This window comes from Diadema antillarum, unplaced genomic scaffold, assembly GCF_040938485.1.
Source record: "Diadema antillarum isolate AM-2024a unplaced genomic scaffold, OU_Dant_1.0 scf00000109, whole genome shotgun sequence".
Lineage (NCBI taxonomy): Eukaryota > Metazoa > Echinodermata > Echinoidea > Diadematoida > Diadematidae > Diadema > Diadema antillarum.
In genome coordinates this window covers 1,153,514-1,167,366 of record NW_027270998.1, presented here as the reverse complement: position 1 = coordinate 1,167,366, position 13,853 = coordinate 1,153,514, and the positions used below count along the sequence as shown (strand labels likewise).

General features: G+C 39.7%; 1 protein-coding gene across 1 annotated transcript; it reads right to left on the bottom strand.

Moving 5' to 3' along the window:
• LOC139719330 (mitochondrial ribonuclease P catalytic subunit-like) lies at positions 1-10,127 on the bottom strand. Its single transcript, XM_071630746.1, has 6 exons — positions 9,249-10,127; positions 8,683-8,821; positions 8,002-8,151; positions 6,991-7,142; positions 2,147-2,336; positions 1-255 (listed from the first exon to the last, which is right to left on the bottom strand). The coding sequence occupies exons 1-6, from the start codon at positions 10,058-10,060 to the stop codon at positions 130-132; spliced, it is 1,569 nt and encodes a 522-aa protein (XP_071486847.1). The 5' UTR covers positions 10,061-10,127; the 3' UTR covers positions 1-129.
• Between the last annotated feature and the right edge of the window lie 3,726 nt (positions 10,128-13,853).

Here is a 13,853-nt window from a genome sequence, read left to right as displayed (position 1 = left end):
TTGACATAAAATTCAAGGGGCTTGTAAAGTGAAAGGACAACACTGTATGACCGAGGTTTCATGTGTCTGAGTGGCACATATACAATGTCTGGATAACATTCATCAAGGTTTCTGCTCTCCAAAGTTTGTTCACTGTCTGGTAGCACACAGCCAGTTTGTGGGTACTTGGTATGAGAAGCGAGGTGTGCCGTCGTCGTAGGGAATGTGCCATGAGGTTGATGTGGACTGAATGACTGTGTCATGGGCAAGGTTTACCTGCACAGAATTAGAAAACACAAAACATGTCTAAGAGATGGAATATATTCTTTTTTCTTTACACTTGGGAGCCCTCCACTCCATGCTCTCTCCACTTGGAAAAGTTGTGACAAAAATTGCACCTGGCAGTAGGATAGCAAAGCATAACAAAATTTTGGCACTGAAGCCGCATTGCAAAAACTTTGAAATATCCAATGCCCTGCCTCAGCTCCCCCCTCCCCCCTCGATCTAGAATGACAAACAAAAATAACTGACAGAGTCCAGAAAAAAAACCTCTACAACAACAACCAAATACACTCCCCCACCCCCAAATAACAATTATATAGACCTACATTTAGAATGAAGCTTATTGCTTAGTCTAAGTCAGTCAAAGGTAATAATTTACCCATAAACCTTACACATAGTCATTAGCTCCTGCACAGTGCATAATCATGACCACATTTCAATTAGGAAATATATAATAATTCAAAATGATAATGCTTTCACAGTGCAGTTTACCCGTCCAAGAACATTTTTGGTTTGCTGCAAGCAACATGAGTACATGACTTTGCAGTACCCTTACAAAAACAGAAAAAAGAAAGACCTCCTCCCCCCCCCCCCCCCCCCCAAAAAAAAAAAAAAAAACTAGAAATGTCGCTATGGCGACTGTTATGCCTCCGCCATAATGCATGATTCTCCTAATAGGTCTAGATAGTACATGTGGACAATGTGTGATTACATTTTCACAAAACTGGCAAAATATTGAAATGACAAGTTTGTCACAAATGTGTTGAATGTTCACCTTCCTTGACCTTGGTTTAATTGGATGAATAGGAGAGCATGTATTTGGGGATTTAAGGACTTTAACTTGACTTTGACCCATTCATACATTTATGCATTGAGTAATTTTCATGGTACTGGTATGGAGAAAAAGTGCAATTTCTGTATTGAATAGTAAATTGTTGCCATGTTCATCTGGCCTTTGACCCTAAAATTCATGAGATAATCACTTTCAGGTAGAACATGCATAGATATGCAGTAAGTTTCACAATAAATTGAGCCACTTCCGAGATATGGAGGAAAAAGTTAGTTCAGCACTTTCACTTGATCTTTGACCTTTTGACCTTTGAGGCAATAAAAAAGAAAAAGAAAAAAAACTCTCCAGAGAATTTCTATTAGGTTACACACGCATACACCAAGTGTAAAAAAAAAAAAAATACTAATCCTGCTGGCATTGCATGAACATGAGGGAAATAGTAAAATTTTGAAGTGTTGCACTTGACCTTTGACCCCTGACCTTTGACCCCATGAACCCTACATTCTCTAGATAATCACTGCCAGTCAGTACATGTATATATACCATGTTCCATGAAGATACCTTGAACAATTTTCCAATTTACAGAGAAAAAAAAGAAGTTTTAATACTTTTACTCGACCTTTTGACCTTTGACCTTTGACCTCATGACCCAAACTTTCACCAGAGAATCTAAATTGGGTAATACATGCATACACTAAGTTTCAAGAAAATATCTTCAGGCATTGCATAGATATGGTGGAAATAGTGAAATTTTATGTATTTGACCTTGACCTTTTGACCTTTGACCTTGAGCACGTGCACCCAAAAGTTGATAGGCACAACTTCACCCCCTAATACACATACATACCAAGTTTCATTAGGATACCTCAACAGCTTTTGATAGTTACCTTGTCCACAAAATTCATTACGGACGGACGGAAAGACGGACGGACGGACGGAAGGACGGACGGACGGACGGAAGGACGGACGGACGGACGGACGGACGGACGGACAACCCGAAAACATAATGCCTCCGGCACCACTTCGTGGCGGAGGCATAAAAATGCATCTGGCACCCTTCAAAATTGAGGCATACAAGGGGAGCCAACAGCTCACCTCAAAGATGGCCTTTCCTCCTCTAAAGTCCACTGGCTTCAGCTGCTGGGACCGCTGCCACTTGATGAAAGCCAGATTGACCCCAGGGCTGAGGAGTGCCTTGTGGTCCCGCAGGAGGTCCCTAGTGACGTAGCGTGCACCCCTCCCGCTGTGCAGTGTGGCATACAGCATGAAGGGGTCATCTTCTGACCTGCATGAACACCAAGCAAACATAAATTAAGGCATCTACAAACTAGAAATTTTGTGCTCGGCGGGTCGCGCAGCTGAGCACATGTATCCCCCAAACCCACAGCATCAAGAAGCATACCCTATTGGATTTACCTTTTCATGTATAAAGACGGAACAAGCAAGGGCGCCATCACCAAAAACCATAGGCATCTTTGTCTTATCATAATACACCTTCATGCCAAATTTGAAGATGATCGAAGAAGAACTGCAGCCAGTAGAGCGCTCACAAGCAGACCCTATTGGATTTACCATTTCATGTATAAAGACGGAACAAGCCAGGGCGCCATCACCAAAAACCATAGGCATCTTTGTCTTATCATAATACACCTTCATGCCAAGTTTGAAGATGATCGAAGAACTGCAGCCAGTAGAGCGCCCACAAACAGACCCTATTGAATTTACCTTTTCATGTATAAAGACGGAACAAGCGAGGGCGCCATCACCAAAAACAATAGTCCTCTTCATCTTACCATAATACACCTTCATGTCAAAATTTGAAAATGATCGAAGAAGATCTGCAGCCAGTAGAACGCTGACAAGCAGACCCCATTGGATTTACCTTTTCATGTATAAAGACAGAACCAGCGGGGGCGCCATCACCAAAAACAATATGCGTTTTCATCTAACCATAATACACATTCATGCCAAGTATGAAGATGATCGAAGAAGAACTGCAGCCAGTAGAGCGCTCACAAGCAGACGCTATTGGATTTACCTTTTCATGTATAAAGACGGAACAAGCGAGGGCGCCATCACCAAAAACAATAAGCGTCTTTGTCTTACCACAATACACCTTCATGTCAAAATTTGAAAATGATCGAAGAAGAACTGCAGCCAGTAGAGCACTCACAAGCAGACCCTATTGGATTTACCTTTTCATGTATAAAGACAGAACCAGCGAGGGCGCCACCACCAAAAACAATATGCGTCTTCGTCTAACCATAATACACCTTCATGCCAAGTATGAAGATGATCGAAGAAGAACTGCAGCCAGTAGAGCGCTCACATGCAGACCCTATTGGATTTACCTTTTCATGTATAAAGACGGAACAAGCGAGGGCGCCATCACCAAAAACAATAGGCATCTTCGTCTAACCATAATACACCTTCATGCCAAGTATGAAGATGATCGAAGAAGAACTGCAGCCAGTAGAGCGCTCACAAGCAGACGCTATTGGATTTACCTTTTCATGTATAAAGACGGAACAAGCGAGGGCGCCATCACCAAAAACAATAGGCGTCTTTGTCTAAGGGCAAGTCCAAGATAACACGCGCGTTACGTATGGGACATTCAGAGACTTTTATGACCTGAAAAATAGTGTTAATGGCATTTGATCATATTGAACTTTATCATGGTGATTGATATCTAGGAGAAGTATAATCATGAAAAAAATTGAGAAAAATGACCTGGACAATTATATTCTAGAAGAGAAAATATGTGCCGTTACGTATGGGACCAGAAAAATTTTGTTTTTTTGAACATTTTTTTCAACCTCAAAACTCTCTGAAAGTATTTCATTCTACAACTTGTAACTCACTGTGATGAAAGTCACAACACTCAAGATTATCACAGGTAAGTTTCATGTCATTAGGGAAAAAGCTCTAATTACAGGTTCTAATTAAAGACAGACATGACGTGTTACGTATGGGACAGTTACGTATGGGACACTTTGTCCCCCATTCATTTAGTGTGTGGAGAACCATGTTTATGGGTATTTTGCATAATTATTGAAGTAAAATCAGTTGAAACTACTCAAATACTGATCCAGATTGTCAAGGAAACCATATTCCCCAAATATTCATCATCATAGTCATATTCAATCATATTTCTATATTTTTATGACCAACCTGAGTATGCATGCCCTTTGTCCCCCATTCGTTTAGTGTGTGAAGAACCATGTTTATGGGTATTTTGCAAAATAATTTTGCAAAATACCCATAAACAAATTTTTGCATAATTATTGAGGTGGAATCAGTTGAAACTATTCAAATACTGATCCAGATTGTCAAGGGAACAACATCCCCCAAATATTTACCATCATAATCATATTCAATCATATTCTATATTTTTTATGACCAACCTGAGTATGTATGCCCTATTTTTATCAGGATAGTTACTACTAAAAAATTGAATAGTTTTAAGTGTTTACTTCCATTGATGAAGGGCAGTTTGCCATTTAGTTTCAATAAAAAACAACTTGACACAAGAAATATTAATTTTAATAGATAAGCAATACCTGCTGCGTGGAATTCCAGCAATCGAGTAGATGTATGATGTCTGTCTAGCAGTCAAGTCATTGATTTGAGTCACACCTCAGTATGTATACCCATGAATTTTGTTGTGGCTACTATTGAAAACTGAATAAAGACAATTTGTGTATCACTTGCAATTAAAAAAAAAATCATTTTACTTTATTTTATTATTTTTTTTTTATATCACAACCGTTTCAAATTGGATCTCCATCAAATTAACTTTGAATTCCTCTAGTCTTAGAATTGTATGCTCTTTAGTAATTCATATCATTGGTCTCCAGTCATCTCATAAAATGTTGGAAACTGAATCCCCATTTCTACAAAAACTATACCATCCCTTTAATGCTGATTTTCATTGTGTATTTTGCCATCTTCCCCTCCCCCTTTCTGAAAATTGTTCAGTCAAGTATATGTATTGTTTCAAGTGTCTATAACTCAAAAAGTAGCTACAAAGTTGGGATGCTTTCTCCAGGATGATTGACCATTTGTGTACTGAGAGACCTTCCCAGCTAGGTACATGCATTCACATGCAATATATATGAGGATGTCCCATACGTAACGCATTTGTCCCATACGTAACATTATTTCAATGCCTGATAAAGAATATTTCTTTTATTCTTTTTTCTTTTTTCTATGGTATCTAATTTCTCTAAACAATAAATTAGAACTTTCCAAAAGGGCATTCAAATAACCTTAGCAATTTCAGAAAAAACCTAAAAAAATGACCTCATTTTGTTACGTATGGGACATCTCATGATAGGACACGAGCTAATTTGCATAATCATTTGCATAATCCCTAAATTTTCATACCAAGTTAAACTATTTGATGAACTTCTTATGTCCACATATTAATCAAATATCATTTGCTTTCCTTTGAATAAATATAAATTTTTATAAATGTCCCATACGTAACGCTGTGTTTTACATTTATGCAAATGAAGCCCTTGAAATTTGCATAAATTTACATAATATAATTTTTTCCTCCATGGAAATCAAAACTTCAACTCATTAGCTTCAAAATGATACCAAATATGTCAATATTGAGCAAAGATGAAATTTTGCCTTCTGAGGGGACCTTATCTTGGACTTGCCCCTAACCATACTACACCTTCATGCCAAGTATGAAGATGATCGAAGAAGAACTGAAGCCAGTAGAGCGCTCACAAGCAGACGCTATTGGATTTACCTTTTCATGTATAAAGACGGAACAAGCGAGGGCGCCATCACCAAAAACAATAGGCGTCTTTGTCTAACCATAATACACCTTCATGCCAAGTTTGAAGATGATCGAAGAAGAACTGCAGCCAGTAGAGCGCTCACAAGCAGACCCCATTGGATTTACCTTTTCATGTATAAAGACGGATCCAGCGAGGGTGCCATCACCGAAAACAATAGGCGTCTTCGTCTAACCATAATACACCTTCATGCCAACTTTGAAGATGATCGGAAAAGAAATGCAGCTGGTAGAGTGCTCACAAGGAAATCTCTGCGGCGGCGGTGGCGGCGGCGGCGGACGCGGACACGGATGCGGCGCGACGAGGCCAAATCCATAGTATCCTCCGAACTCTGTTCGGGGGATACAATTAAAAGTATCAATATCTCCGAGAGCTCTGAAATGGGCCTGCATCCGAAATGAGATTAACCTGTTGAGGACGAGTCCCGAGTATACTTGACAAGTGTCTATGGGAAATGCGTGTTTTAACAAATTCAGCTTGTGGCGTCCTCAACAGGTTAACAGAACAAATTGCACAATGAGTGAATGACAGTATACTTCTTGATTCATTTTATGTGAAGCTTTTAAAATGAGAGGGAGCAGATTAAGTTCATTATTTTGCTACCATAGAGTCATTTTGGGGGGATATCTTTCTACATTGACATCTTTTAAAAGCTATAATTTTCCAACATCCACTACTCCCACTAATCACTTTTTTTTTTCACAAAAATCTGCTTCAACAATTTTTCTATAACTTCAGCTCACTCTAAAAACATACATCCTTTATCAACCTAATAACTTCATCTAAAAATTAGAATATGCGCAGCATGCTATACTGTACAAAATTCAATGCACAGACTGGTAAAACACACACATAAACTGACACTGTATGCAGAAAAGAGAAGTAGAATTGAGCCGATCATCAGCAGGCTTGTTAATTTTTACAGAGAAGAGATGAGACCTATTACTGAGAGGAAAAAGCAAAACTCAAACTGAGCTGTAAGTGATATCATGAGCCATGGAGTATTCCTCATTTGTTTCTGCAATTTCATGGTTCTTGGGGGATGATGTCGACAGTTTATCCTCTTGTAATAACAACCACAGTCTTAAAGGGAAGGTACTCTCTAGCCTAAACCAAGTATCAACATACATATTTTGTGTGAAGAAGCAGTCTGCCACATCTTGTATAGCCTCCATATCCTGTTTCCTGTACTGTGCAGGCTGTCTCAACATGTGCTGTCTACCCAAGACCAAACACTTCTTGCCAAGACCATTGGAAAAGTACTCCATAAACTGCCTGAGCTGTGGAGGAGAATGGAACGATATCGAGTAATGGAAATTAAACAGAGACCACATTATGGTCAACTCCATTTAATTCAGTTTCAGTTTATCAATGCAATTCAACAATAACAACAACAAAAAGACCAAACAATAAATAATTTCAGTTCACAAGTGCCAGAATGAGCATGTAAAAAATAACCATTATTAATTCAATATATATACATGAAAAGGTAAACAATTAAACTTTGAATGGATACATGAATATTATTTCATGTTGAATGGTGGGAATGAAGAGATGAGGCCAACATTTTACATTTTTCTGTTAACCCTTAACATGCTTTGTTCATCAACTGGCATGCACTGTGGTGTAGCTTCTTTGCCGATTATCACAGAAGTCTGGAAGCTAACTGTCAAAGAATTACCTAATTTCCCTAATCCCCATTGTGTCACCGTAACCTCTATATATGTTAGACCGAGGCACATTGCCACGTCCAAGTGGGCTAACTGATCTACAACTAGGTCAAGTTTGGATGGATTACTGACGCTTACTTTCCTTTGCATGTCTTTATGTTTGCTGGTCAGAATTGGTCCTTATAAAAATCTGGGTCATCTTTATAAAACACACAAAAATGCACTGCCATAATATGGCTATAAACTCCCCTTCCCTCCCTCCCCCCCCACCCCCCCCCCTCAAAAAAGACTTCTACCATTCATTCCCCTCCTACTATAGATGACCAAGGGCCTTGACTTGTATCTTACCACTATGCCAGGAGTCCACCACAATATGGTCATAACCTCCCCCCATGCCCACCCCCCCCCTCCCAACCACCCACTTATCTGTCCTACGACAGATGACCAAGGGTTTTGACCTGCATCTTACCACTATGCCTGGGGTGATCCTCTTCTTTATGTTTGCAACATTCAGCCCATCGATGACGATGTCGTATGGAGGACCACCATCTACAAACTTCATGAAAGCACCCAGCTCTTTGGGTGTGGTCTTCTTGAAGATGTCTTTTCCTCTTATCACCTACAGAGAGTGAGAATGCTACAATCACTAACCCGTGCAATGAATACAATTGCTGTGACAACTTTGATAAAAAATGTTCTTGGGATGGCAAAAAGTACTTTCCTGCATGTATTGTTTGTCTGTTTGAAATGTTTAAGTGTTAAAACTCATTGACTATCTCGACAACAGTGATACAATTGCACAAAATCAACATGAGCCTCATTCACATAACCAGCATATAGAAGGCAAAGTTCTGCAAAACAACAAAATTCTCAGATGATTCTCTATGATAAAACTACATGTATGTGACAAATATAATGCCTTATTTCCCAGCTGCCTTCCCTTCTGTTTGAGTCCCAAAGCCTTGACATACCGCTACCATATTATATTTCAATTTAGACCATGAAGGAAAAAGGGCAACAATGAGGACAATTTGGTGCAAGGAATGGAAGTGAATATGAATAGATATAAAAATAGATATGATTCACATCAATGCACTTTTCTGGTAGATTACTGGATAGTGGAAATCATATACATGTATTGACATTTTACCTTGGAAAATATTTCATCTCTAAGATTGTTGAACTCTTCACTACTAAGATGGAGAGACTCTAGTTGCTCTTGACAGGACTGACAAATTCCCTTTTGGCTGACTTTGGTGAAAGACACTCTCCAGCTTTCATTCTGTTTCCTGCAAAACAAACAAAATAAAATGAAATTACAGTCAATTATAGTATGGGATGTCAGTTATGTCTACAAACTGGTAAGCTCCCTAGAACCTTTAGTTTTATCCTCCTCTATCTGTCTAATATTATGGGGAAAAACATATACACACATTCGAGTCCCTTGCACTGGATATGGGTGGAAGCAGCTTCCAAAGATGCTGTGTTCTTATAAGAATGAATTAGTCTAACAAAATTTGAATTTGTTGGACAAACGTGATATGAAGTTTCATCAGTCACTGAGTCAGATTTGCAAAAAGTTGTCTTAAGCTGCCATATATCTTTTATTTGAATGTGCAATCATCTGCAAGTTTCATTTGCTATTCAAAGACAAGAAATTGTTTCCTTGATGATAAGAAATTAGATTTTTAAAATGATTTCTGAAGTCAGTGCTACCTTTCAAACCAAGTCTTCAATTCCTGGGCTATGCTCTCTTGAGGGTAGAGTCTCTTTACTCTCATGTGATCCAACAGGCCTGCAACTATCCGTTCGCTTCTTTGAACAAATTGGCTGTCCGCAGAGTCACAGTGAAATGCAGATAGGATTCCACGAATGCTTTCTTCTGATGGAATTAACCCCCTTTGAAAATGTTCTCCAATGAGTTCTTCAGCAAGCTGCAAGTCTCCGTGTCTACATGCCGCTAGCAAAAAGGGCTCCAAGAGTCTCGCTGTGACAGCATCATTTGCGTCGGCTATTTCCACAAATCGTGCACTCTCTCGCCATCTGTCCGTCAAGCACAATCCTGATATCACATTTGATAGCGTCCCCTTGTCCATTGCGTGCCGAATGCCAGACAACCAATTGACACACCACAGGGTTCCATCATGATCCCGACAGGACACAGTCATAAACAGGCACTTACTCACTAACTGGTAATTCAGCGGAATCTGCGCCTCAACGAGATAGGCGAGAAGAGACTTTGCGGTCTGAGTCAACTTCTCCGCAGCAATCTCATCCATAGCATGGAGTTCAAACTGGATCGGTGAATTCACGACTTGTATCTTCCATTTGAGTCGTCTCTCCTCCCCCCATGCACTCTTCTTGGTCTCCCACTCATCAACTGTCAACCAAGCATCCCGTTCAAATGTAATATGTCTCCTCCTCCTCGTCTTCCTCCTGTCTCCATCTGCATCACTCCTCTCACCAACCTCAGATTTTGTTGTCACACTTCTTGCCACATGCCTACCTAGCACTTTCCCACTCAGCATTCGTCCACATAAAGACTTTGTGTTGACGAAGTTGTCGTGGAAACTACACTTGTAGTGACATGCTGCCGTGAATGGATGACCGTGCCGAGAATGCAATGTCCGACATGAGACCAGAGATGCAAGGTGTCTTTGTTTTGTGGCTAGCTGTATGAGACATTTCATTATGCTCCCACTCTTAAATGCAATGCATCTCTTACAGAAGAATGGGGACAGCATCTAGTAGATCTTGTCAAAACACCAAGCTGGTACAGTACAGAACTGTGGAAAGAAAATAACACTAAACTGTCATTTGACAAATTATTGTTGAAATTAGAGGTTGTAAATCATGATTTAAGGTTTAGGTCTACTAGACCTCTAAGGCATTTCATATTTTTCTTTCAATTTAATAAACTCTAACAACTTAATCTAAATCTGCATTTAGCTGCCCATTCATTCAAACTAGTATTGGTAGTCCATTAGGGTGTCTACGTTGTATATAGACTCTAACTTTATGTCTTTTTATTATGATTCAGCAGAAAGATACTAGTAAAGGAGTGATAAATCATAAATGTACACTTAGACACTACACTGACACAGACATATAGGCTAGATGCATGGCATGACATGGGTCTACAAATAAAATCAAGAGACTAAAAACCAACAACAGAACATTAACATAAAAAAAATATGTTGTTTGAGCAAGTAATTGGCAATCTTGGGTGTGAGGGGGCTAAATCATTTTGGGCTTCTAACTTCAGCACAGCCATATGGAATTTACCTCCGCTAAAACTGGGGAAAAAATAAGTGATATGTATCACAGTAAAATATGATTGCCTTTAGGGCATCAAATTTGCACGCACTGCTCGATCTGGGTAAAATCCTGCACCAATAATATAGGGCCGTAAATGAAAGTGCACAATTGCCAAATTGAAGTGGCTTTATAATATAGGGTTTAATAGGTACAAGAGTTTATGGTTAGGCCAATAAGTTAGGGTTAGAGATTAGGATTAGATTATAATAGGGCTGTGCTGAAGTTAGAAACCTAAAGGCAAAAATAATTTAGCCCCCTAAAAAAATGCTTAAATATAAAATTTAACACAACTTCACAACCGCAACCAACCTGAGCTCTGGCAAGTCTGGGGGGCATTTCATGAAGCATTTTGTCCGACAACTTTGTCAGACAAATTTGCCCTCAGCCAAATCAGATGCACAGATTTTGGTAGCTTTAACAGTTTGTAAGACAAAACCAGAGGTAACTGAATGTGAAGGCCCCGCCATTCTAGAATCAGAGGTTATAAATGCTTTGAAAGAGATGAGAAACAACAAGGCAGCAGGATTAGATGGGATCCAGGTTGAAATGCTAAAGCTTTGGATAATTATGGTGTTGCTCAGTTGACTCAGTTATTGAACAGTATACTGTACGAGCCGAAATTTTCGCAGTGGTTTCATTTCGCGCATTTCGCGAAATGCCTTTGAACCGCGAAAATAACAACACGCGAAAATAACGCGCGAATAGCTAAGTTCAGTTAGACCCTCGCAACCACGAAATTAACAACACGCAAAAATGTCCTCCATGTAGCAATTCGCAAAAATATCTGTACGTGAAAATTTCAGCTCATACAGTATATGAAACAGGATATCTTCCATCAGGCTTGCTGGAATCTGTGTTCATAACACTGCCCAAAAAGCCAAAGGCAATGGAATGTGGTAACTTCAGGACTATCAGACAGTCTCATGAGCCATATCATGAAGATCCTACTCAAGATCATTCTGAAGAGGAATCAGCTCTTGCTCAATGAGAACTCTGGAGAAACCCAATTTGGCTTCAAGTCGGGGTCTGGAACACGCGATGCCATATTTACTATGCACATCATTACGGAGAAGTGCTTGGAAAAGGGAAAAGACCTCTATGTATGCTTCCTTGATTATGCTAAGGCATTTGATAGAGTCCAGCACCAGAAAGTTTTCGAGTGTCTCCGCAATACCGGGATGGACAGTAAGGATCTGAGAGTGATTGCAAACCTGTACTGGAACCAAAGGGCATGCGTCAGGATTGACAATGACTTTTCTGATTATGCAGAAATCAAATGAGGTGTTTGCAAGGGATGCATCATGTCACCTAGTTTGTTTAATCTATACACAGAATGCATTTTTAAAAGCATTGAAGGAATGCCAGACATTAACGTTAGTGGAGTAATGATAAATAATCTGAGATGTATGCGGATGATACTGTGTTGCTAGCTGATAATGAACAAGACCTGCAAACAATTGTTGATGTCATATACCGCCAAAGTAAGGCATTTGGCTTGGACATGAATGTGAAAAAGACCAAAACGATGGTAATATCACGGAAGGTGGAAATACCAAGGGTAAACATCTCTATCAGCAACACTCTCCTGGAACAAGTCAGTGAATTCACAGATTTAGGACAAAATGTTTATGAAGATGGGAAGAATGGTGAAGAAATTAGGAGAAGAATTGGAATGGCTAAAACTAAGTTTACCCAAATGAGTAAAGTGTTAACATCAAGGAAGATATTTACTATACTGCAACCAAGCTCAGACTAGTAAAATGCTACGTGCATTCAACTCTCCTTTCCTGTTGTGAAACATGGACATTGTACTTGGATGATATGAAAAGGCTGGCTGCATTCGAGATGTGGATATTCAGACGCCTGGGCCGTATATCATGGTCAGACAGGAAAACAAATCAGTATGTTCTAGATCATCTGAATGTCACAAAAACCTTGATAAAAGACATTAAATCAAGAAAACTCAAATATTTTGGCCATGTTAAAAGACATCAGAACATCCCAAAAAGTGTACTGGAAGGGATTATAGAAGGCAGGAGATGCAGAGAGGATGCCAGTGCAGTGTGTGGTGTAACAACATAAAGGAGTGGACAGGAAAGAGTGTGGCCGCATGTAGTAAAGCGGCCATGAACAGAACAGAGTGGAGGTCCATAGTCGCCAACCTTCGGACTGAAGACAGCACTTAAAGGGTGTGTACAGTTCTGGTCGAGGTGTAGATTTAGCTTTTAACATTTTGCGAGATATTCAGCAACCACTCTATGAGATGTAAGGGCTAATGCAGTTCTAAGGGGTATCAAAAGTTTATTCGATGAAAATCGGTTTTGAAATGGCTGAGATATCCAAAAACAAGGTGAAACAAAGAGATCCTAATAAAGTTGTGGCATGTCGCCTTTTATTATTAGCACTTTTTTGGATATCTCAGCCATTTGAAAACCAATTTTCATCAAATAAACGCTGAATCCTTCTTAAAATTACATGCTCTTTCATATTTCATAAGAGGCATTTCATTATCTCACTTAGGAATGTTCAAAACATGAATCCCTACCTCAACCAGTGCTGTACAGTCCCTTTAAGAAGAAGAAGACAAAATATCTGACAAAATGCTTCATGAATGCCCCCTGGTCCGAGTAACCGCACCAGCGACCCAGAGCTACCAAGTCTCACACATTCTGAGTGAGACTCAAGCATTTAGGAGTCGTCTCACGATCTCACGCATGGCACCAATTTTTGGTGGGGGGGGGGGGTGTTGGACCCCTCCTACACCCTCGCTTGCGTGCACATTCGCTCGTTGAGATTCCGAGTCATGAAAATCTCACTCATAAAATTGTTTTGAACTTGGCATCCCTGGCGACCCCAACACGTATGACCATACGTGGTCGGACCAGACAAGTTGTGGGACCAGACTAAAAATTTACTCCCACAAACACAATATAATCCCATTAAAATAAGCATAAAATACAATGGCTTTTGAATAAATATTTCATACCAATTTTTGAGGTAACT